The sequence below is a fragment of the Podarcis filfolensis genome (assembly GCF_964270895.1).
Source record: "Podarcis filfolensis genome assembly, chromosome: 17".
In the NCBI taxonomy this organism is placed as follows: Eukaryota; Metazoa; Chordata; class Lepidosauria; order Squamata; family Lacertidae; genus Podarcis; species Podarcis filfolensis.
In genome coordinates, this window is record NC_139621.1 from 41,004,793 (window position 1) to 41,013,621 (window position 8,829).

The window sequence follows — 8,829 nt, forward strand, 5'->3', positions numbered from 1 at the left end:
AAAAAAAACTTAAATACAGTAGTGCAATTCACTGTTGTGTGCCAGCCAGAATGGGAGAAAGACTACTCGTATGTATAGGAAAAAAGGCACTGTTATATGTACCGCAATCTCTGAGTGGTGAGAGACTTCAGGGGTGTGAGAGCATATCATGGGTTTGATTTCTCTGGGATGCAGGTCACTGGTTTCTTTATGATATATGGCTTCATTTGCACACACATATAAGCTGGAGGGTTTCACAGCATTAACACTCCAGCCAATCTTATTTCCCAGTTAGCTTTCTTTGTACTCAGCACAGAGAACAAATCTAGTCTCTCTGGCTCCCCAGCTCCAGGTGAAACTAGATAAAGGCCAGCCCTTGGTCTCTTACCTATAAGAGGACATGTTCTCCAGACAGGCAAGCAGGTGGAGGACAGACCTGCCCTCTCCTTCTCAAAGCATCACTGGCTTCTATGGCAAGACCCTTGTACCTGACCAACATTTTAGACATGTAAAAAGGACTTAGCTGGGGGCATTAACTAGTTTGACCACTTCAGCAGTTCCTTCTACTACAGACTACCATCTTACAGATATAAAATCATAGGCTTTGAAGGGACCTAGAGGGATCTCCATCTCTCCCCTTTGCTTATTTTATATTATAAGCTCCTTGAGAACAGGGGTTTGCCTACATTTTGCCTGTGGAACTCTGTAAGGCACAACATATACAGTTGTACCTTGGAAGCCAAACAGAATCCGTTCTGGAAGTCCATTTGACTTCCCAAACGCTTGGAAACCAAGGTGTGGCTTCTGATTGGAGCTTCCTGCAGCCAATCGGAAGCCACATCGGATGTTCAAGTTCCAAAGAACGTTTGCAAACCGGAACACTCACTTCCAGGTTTGCGGCGTTCGGGAGCCAAAATGTTAAACTCGCAATGCATTCGGGATCCAAGCTACGACTGTACTGATGGCAGTCAAAAAAAGTGAGCAGCCACATTATCTTCTCCTGGCCAGGAATAGAGAGGGGAAGGGACAACATTCCCCTGAGTGAGAGACTGCTGGTGTCCTTCTACCGAGGCTCCATAGAGAGCATTCTTACATACTGTATTTGTGCTTGGTTCTCCAGTTGTACAGCTAGGGAGAGGAAGGTGCTCCAGAAGGTCATAACCACAGCACAAAGGATTATTGGTCAACCTCTCCCATCCTTGGAAGAATTGTACGGTTCCCGTTGTCTTAGGAAAGCAAACAACATCCTGCAGGATTCATCTCACCCGGGATACAGTCTGTTTGCACTACTGCCGTCTGGCAGGAGATATAGAAACATCAAGTCAAGGACAAATAGACTGAAAAACAGTTTCTACCCGAGAGCTGTGGCCCTTCTGAATGCTGTAACTCGATAGTGTGACTTGGGAGATTGATGGGTGTGGGTGTGGGTGTGGCTGGAATGTGGTTTGTGGGTTGTTGTTGTTGTTTTGCTTTTGTTGTTTTTAAGGGATGGCATCCAATTTCGTTGCACTTGTGCAATGTTGCACGTGTGTAATGACAATAAAGAATCTATCTATCTATCTATCTATCTATCTATTCACAAAGTGGCCACCTTGATTAGAGAGCTTGGACCTCCTGCAGGTTCACCACCCCAGGAAGCAGGGTGTTTGGGCTGGTATCTTCATCAAACTCGGCTCCAGCTCTCCACAATGCAGAAAGAGGGGCAAAGAAAGGGCTTGGGAAGCATCATGGGATTGGCCAGTGCAACCAACGTACTGTCTGCATCTGTGTGAATGGCTTCCACAAAGACAGCATCTCCCGGATCTAGGCGCTCTTCGCGGCTGGCCTTGGTATACTTGGGCCCTGCAGGATCCAGACCTGGAATATGGAGGAAAAACAGAGTACTACTATGGTCTGGGAAGTCTGTGGCTAGGGCTGGATTCTAGACACACCAAAGAGGTGATTCAGTTCAACGCGTGGTAAACTCATACAGGGAAATCCAGTAAGGAAAGATGGGACTCCACAGCGCCATCTAGTGTCACAGTATTATATTGCACATACAACACATATAAAACACTTTTTCTTTACCAATCTGGTCCTTGATCTCTTAACTACACTGGTACCTCGGGTTAAGAACTTAATTCGTTCCAGAGGTCCGTTCTTAACCTGAAATTGTTCTTAACCTGAAGCTCCACTTTAGCTAATGGGGCCTCCTGCTGCTGCACGATTTCTGTTCTCATCCTGAAGCAAAGTTCTTAACCCGAGGTACTATTTCTGGGTTAGCGGAGTCTGTAACCTGAAGCGTCTGTAACCCGAGGTACCACTGTATTGTTCTTTTGCTTGGGCTGCAGCCCTGGTAGATGAGACAATCTGGCTCCGGGAACAGCTTAGCCTCAAACCAAATTGCAGCAGAAGCATTTCTTACACCAAAATGCTCGTGAATATCAAGGGACTATTTTTTTAAAATAAAAAATTGTATTCATAGAACCACTGAAGGCAAAGAAGACAGTGATAGCCACTGTCGGATCAACAAAATTTTGCTGAAGTTGACAATACAGTGGTACCTCAGGTTAAGTACTTAATTCGTTCTGGAGGTTCGTACTTAACCTGAAACTGTTCTTAACCTGAAGCACCACTTTAGCTAATGGGGCCTCCTGCTGCTGCCGCGCCGCAGGAGCACGATTTCTGTTCTCATCCTGAAGCAAAGTTCTTAATCCGAGGTACTATTTCTGGGTAGCAGAGTCTGTAACCTGAAGTGTCTGTAACCTGAGGTACCACTGTAATCTGCACAACCGCCCGCTCTCCCAGCCATGATCTCTCCACTTCCTCCTGACCTCCCTTCCAGAGATGCCTGCACACTCCCTACTCCAGCTTATGGGGGAGGAGGCACAGATTGTGATGACCCTGTGATGCAGGGGCGGGGGGAGAGAGATTCTGCAAGCTCTCAGAGGTCTTTGCTACAAAACCCCCCACTTTTGGAAACTTTCTGGCCCTGTTTGCTCCCGCCCCTCGATGCTGGAGTCGCCTGGACGCCCTCAGTAGCTTCCCACCCCATGCAAGAGGCCTCGCTCTAGGCTCAGATGAGAGCAGAGGGCAACCCCGGAGCTCTGAGGTTTCAGTGGTTGGACCAGAAGAGCCAAAAGATGCCCCCATGTTGGCCAAACCTGAATAATAGGCTGCGAGAGGAACAGGAGCAATGGCGCCCCCTCAGCCCAGCCCCCATTTTCCTTGCCTCCCGCTGGGCCACCTTCCAGGAGCCACCACATAATTTTGCTGCCTTCCTAAAATGCCCCCTGAGGAGTGTGCCCCCTTTTACGTCCCCCTCCAGACGTGGCCCTGGTGAGAGAAATTATAAACATAGTGACTAGAGAGCCCTGGGTGAAATATGTCCAGAGTCAGATTTCCGCTAGCACTCTGGGTTCAGCAACATTGGCGTTCAAAGGAGGAAAAGGTTTTGATGTTGTGCAAAGTGTGAAATTGCAGTTCCTTCCTCTGCAGGAAGATCTACTGCAATAAAGACAACAGCAGACAAGAAAATGTCTCACGAGAGGTGCACTGATGCTCCTTCCAAATATGCAAAGGATTGGGGTGGGTGTAAATCTCTCTTTGCCTCATCTCGCCCCTCAGAACACCCCTTTGGGGGGGCCTTAAACGGGCATGCATATTGCGGCTTTAAGTTCTATGGACTGAGCCCCAGCTCAGCAGGTCTCTAGCTCAGCCAAAGTGCCCTTGCAGCAGTTTAGCCCAAGAATCAGACTCTCTTATGGATCTTGGATTTTTTGGCTTGTGCTATAATCCTCAACATTTTGTCGTGGCTATTAAACATCTGTGGGCATCCTACATTTTTCTCACCATCAACTTTTTTTCTTAATACATTGTGCCAAATAGTTTAGCTATTCCAATTAATTCTATAAATATTGAACTGAAGAGGCATCAATATCCCTTCCAGCCCTTGATTTTGTGAATGTGTGTGTGTAATTTTTATTAATTTTTCTGTTTTACAATTTAAAATACTTGTTTTACATCCTTAAGATATCAATGACTTTCCTTCTTCTCTTTCCATTGTTCATTTTACATATCATAAATCCCTGCATATTTTGCAAAAACTATACCATTCAGTATTCCATTATTACATCCATCAAAACTGTTGAATTTATCTTAATTCTGCCAGCGTTTTCAGCTGCATACAATTATTTCCCATATATTCAATATATTTCCCATATATTCCCATATATTCAATAAACATTTCCCAATCTTCTTTCAACACGCTCTTCTTCTTCTCTTATTCTATATGTTAAGTCTGTGAGTTGTGCATAATCTGTCAACTTAAGTTGTCACTCTTCCTTAGTTGGGACCTCACTCATTTCTGTTTTTGGGCTAACCAAACATGGGCTACAGTGGGAACATACATAAATAATCTCAAAAAAGGTTTAAGAGGTTATCCAGCCCTTGATTTTTGACTGTGGATATGTCAGACTACTCAAACCAGTAGGATTGCTAGAAATCACCTTGACAGGTGTGATGGCCTGGCAAAGTGGCCAAGAACCCTTCATTTCAGATTTTCTTTTTCATGGGCTAATACAGACGTTTTTCCTTTTTATTCTCCTTACCAGTGATCCTTCCCAGTCGGCCTTCAAAGAAATGGCCTACCAAACCCCCGGCATGGGCTCCAAGGCTCACCCCAATAAGGTGGACGGATTTCTCAGGCACTCCCAAGTCCTGAAAAGTTAGGAGGAACAGGATTAATTGACGCAATTTCGTCATTTTTCTTCCCTAAAGCCCTCCAGAGGTTCCAGTAGATCTCATCACTGCTGCCTTTCCCTTTGTCTTGCAAGCCTTTTGGTTGGATGGTCACTCGCAACAGCTCCCCACATGTACAGCATATGGGAAAGCATCAGAACCGGGGCTGGTTAGAAAGCAAATCTATCAATGGCATAGCATGCGTTGCTAGCACCCTGGGCAAGGCAAGGATTGCTCCCCCTAACCTCCTTGCAGGCGTTGTGCAGGAGGCGATAAGGGAACTTCGCTGTGGCCCTGCGGTGGCCGCTCCTCATGGAGGCCGCTTGCCAGCTGGGAGCATCAGCTGGTGTTCTTGGGCAGGCTTGCTGGCGTCCCAGTTGCACCAGAGCCGCAGCTGCAGCAGGCCTAGGAGGAGGGTGGTGGTGGAGAGCTGGCCGAGGCACCAAGCACTGCCCTCCCTGTTCATCTCTCCTTGGCCGCACAGCACAAGGACAGGTGCCAGCCGATCCCAGCTGAGTGGGCAGCTCTCCTCTCTGTGCTTCCGCCACGGGGTGCATGCTTTTCTGGCCAGCAGCAGTTCTGCCCGGGGCAGGCGTCCCTTCACTGGCCGTGAGGAGAAGGAGGCACCGTTGCAGCCCTCAAGATCCAGCCCGCGTGTGACTTGCCTCCCCGCAGCTCTGGAAGGCAGCAGCCACACGAGGGAGCCTGTCGTGGGGGCGCTGGGCTGTGCCCTGTCAGAATTCTGTCCCCAGGGCCACGGCCCTCCTTGCCCCACCCTGCTATGCCACTGGAGGCTATAGAATGAAAAGTTGAAGAGGAAGAAAGGAAGACGAAGGAAGAGAGGAAATGGACACACTGAGAGAGAGGAAAAGGAGAAGTCTCCTAGGGCTTCTGTTGAGCCTTCTAGCCCCTCTGCTTCACACTCATGCATGCACACGTGAGCGCACACACACACACAGAGTCCTCGCCTTTCCTTCCTATCAAGTCTCCAGCTGAACCCAGAAGTCTCTCCTCCCTCCTCTGTGGGAAAAGGATAAGTTTTGGGCTTTAAAGAAAGTTAGAAAGAGAGAATAAAAGGGTCAATATTTTTAAAAGTCATAACAGTTAACCAGGAACAGAGAGGAAGGGGATAAGTGGCGAAGCTGTTAGAGGAAGAAATGAATATGAAAGGAGTAGGGAGCAGAGATGGAAACTGGCAGGTTGCAGGTGGGAATAGGACACAAATTTAGTATTAGAGGAGAAGAAATGACAGGAGATAAGTAAAAAGGTTGTGGGGTTTTTTTGAGAAGCATGGAGGGGGAGGGAAAATATAAAATAAAATCTTCTCAGAACTTAGAGCCTCTGGACCTGCAGATTCTTTCTATAATAGGGAGTCTGAGACAATGTCTTTACCCAGCTTAGGGAATGCTGAAGTGTGGAACACCCTGAGGTGGCAAAGAGTTTAGCAACTTTCAGGGAGGGATTAGATATATAGAGAAAATTATGTCTGTAATTGCCAGTTGATTATGCTCCTCTCCACCCCCATTTTGTAGCTGGTTGGCCCATTTCAGTGAAACACCCAAACTCAGAAATACATTTCCACCTACCAGCAACTTGCGAATAAAACTGGCTATTTCTAGTGCCAACTTCATCACATTTTCCACTGCGGCATAATAGGCTGCTGTGCTGCCATGGACCCAGTCGACAGCAATCACGTTGGCTTGGGCGGCCTGCAGCAAGGCCTTGATCAGCCCATCTATCCAGGAGGGCTTTGTCCCGAGGACCCTGAGAAGACAGAAGCAAGGGAAGAAGGCAGGAGCTCATGCAATGCTGACTTTTGCACTGGAGGGGCTGGAGCACTGCACCCCCCAAATTGGGAGAAGCGTGAATTCCAGCAGATAACTGTGTTTCATTTTGCATATTGTTTGAGGAAGTGCAAATTAGGGAGTTTCACAAGCTATTAAAATGTGAACCGAATCAAACTCTTCCCGCATCCCTCGTTCCTGCACATGCTTCTTGAACATGCAGGCAGCAGAATACAATGGGTGAGCACATTGGCCAGAAGGTAGCGCCAGCTTGTAACATGCAAGGGGGTTCATCTGAAAACCCCGACTGCTAGGTTTTCGATGGCTGGCCTTGTGTTTTTCCTTAGTAATGATTCTGCCCCACCACAATCTATTTTTCTTACATTCATCTTCACCTTGGGCCATCGAAAGTCCTCACACAAATGGAAAAGCTGTAAACAAGGAAAATGGCTGCCACTTAATTTTACTTTAGCTTGACCATCCCTTTTTTGTATGTTTGTACCTGAAACCATGGATTATTACTTTGGTTCCCACGGTGGCATTGAAACTGGAGTTCTGCAGGTCCTCCCGTGTGGAGAGCAGCTGTCCACAGCTGGGGTTGGAAGAGGAGAACAGGAGAAACTGAACTTTGAGACTGCTGCCGCGCAGTAAGCTTGCAGACTGGAAATCGGTGCACGCTTGGCTTCTTGTAATATTTTCAGACCCTGAAATGAGATGTAAGCAAAGTACGCACAGCCAGCTGTTATGTAACAAAAGCACTAAATAAAATTTGCGTGGTATTATTAAATGGTGCTTCAAACACCAAGGATCCGTTTCCACAGTTTCCACAGCTTCTCTGAAGCTTCCCACATCCCATCTCTTTAACTATGCACAAGAAAAGTTGTTGAAAGTCTTAGAGACAACTTTGGAGAAATCGTTTTTGTCTGGACTCTTCTGGGAACAGTGAAGATTTCAGCCTAGATTCTGATCTTATTTGGCCAACACTGGGGTGGCGGGAGGCCTCTTATAGAAAATTTATGCTGTGAAACCTTCAGACTGCCCCTCCAATGCTACTCTCTCCTCAAGGATACAATAATATGTCAGGAGATCAAACAGGCCACCCCACCCCAAAATCACAACCTCAACATTCCATGGCTCAGCTTCACTCTGCACAGGTACGAAAAGCTACTGCATGCAAGACCCTGTGGGGGTGTTTTGAATAAATCTTATTTTTAATCAATCTTATTTTTTTGCTTTCAAACTGGGAGGTGCCAGGGCCACCCAGGTTAGGGTTTTAGATGATGATGATGATCTACTATTAGTATAAGATAACAGAATCTGACCAAAGAAATAATATTAATCTTCATTTTTTCTGTATTTTTACCTTTCCCCCACCCATTTCTTCTCAAGTAAATAATCCATCTCCTTTTCAAACTCTGTTTGCCCAACTGCACAAAGCTTAGTTCCCAGCGCACATATTTTCCCATTGCACAAAATGTTTCTGGCCCTGCAGCAGAACAGATCTTGAGGGGGCCAGGTTGCCTCCCTTTGCTTTACTGCAGCCCGTCTCCTTTAAGCTGCACTACTTGGGCCTGCCAAAAAAGAGGAGTACTGAGCATATGGTTGAGAGCTCAGCTTGAGAGATCACCAGCTGTGCACCTTTATCTCAACCCACCTGCACCTTCTGCATGCCTTTGTTCGCATTACTGTTTGTTGAGCTCACTGTCAAAATGCGCCATGGTCAGAGGCATCCTGGCTCTCTCCACTTCTGCCATTCAAACTCCTGCCAGTATCTTCCTTACCTGCACCAACAAAGATGAAAAGCAGTCGTACCATGATCGTTAAGACAGGACATCTCCTTGGGTCAGTAACCATCTTCCCTATTGGGTCCTTCCTGGTTGTAGTAGATGAACGGGTGTGTGAACTAAAGCCCGGTGGATCAGTTTGGGGTCTTGGTTAATGGTCAACAGGCACTGAGGCTTGGGACACTAGCAGCTCCTTTCCCCTTTGCAACAGTCGGTTGAATCCAGGCGTCAGCTCAGTAGGAAGAGTTCCAAGTGCTGTTTTCTATGCATTTCAATGACCCCTCTGTTCAGAGCGCTGGACAAACACTGGTGAATCAAAGCCACACAACCATCTGGCAAAGAGTCAAAGCACTGTTTACTAACTGTTTCAAAAGATAGGGATGGAATGAAGCTGTTGATTGGCGGCCTCAGATCAATGGCAAGAGGCTGCGCAGAAGACGCTGCAAAGTCTATCTCCAAGGGCACTTTGTACCCAGTGAATTAATTTCTCAAGCTGCTGCTCTGTCTTACATCTGAAAGTAACAAATGCCCAATTTAGGCAAAGGAGTGATTGCCCTGAAGGT

General features: G+C 46.9%; 1 protein-coding gene across 3 annotated transcripts in view; it reads right to left on the minus strand.

Moving 5' to 3' along the window:
• The window catches only part of PLA1A (phospholipase A1 member A), a 115,565-nt gene that overhangs the window by 11,294 nt on the left and 95,442 nt on the right, over nucleotides 1-8,829 (minus strand). The window contains exons 3-7 of one of the 3 annotated variants that reach the window (XM_083593639.1): nucleotides 8,264-8,753; nucleotides 6,985-7,186; nucleotides 6,285-6,462; nucleotides 4,569-4,677; nucleotides 1,735-1,836 (exon numbers count right to left, since the gene is read on the minus strand). In XM_083593639.1, the coding sequence (XP_083449765.1) occupies nucleotides 1,735-1,836; nucleotides 4,569-4,677; nucleotides 6,285-6,462; nucleotides 6,985-7,186; nucleotides 8,264-8,336 (664 nt within the window). In that variant the 5' untranslated portion in view covers nucleotides 8,337-8,753. Of the gene's footprint in view, nucleotides 1-1,734; nucleotides 1,837-4,568; nucleotides 4,678-6,284; nucleotides 6,463-6,984; nucleotides 7,187-8,263; nucleotides 8,754-8,829 lie in introns of those variants that run through there. The other 2 variants (XM_083593640.1, XM_083593641.1) reach the window with 2 other exon arrangements.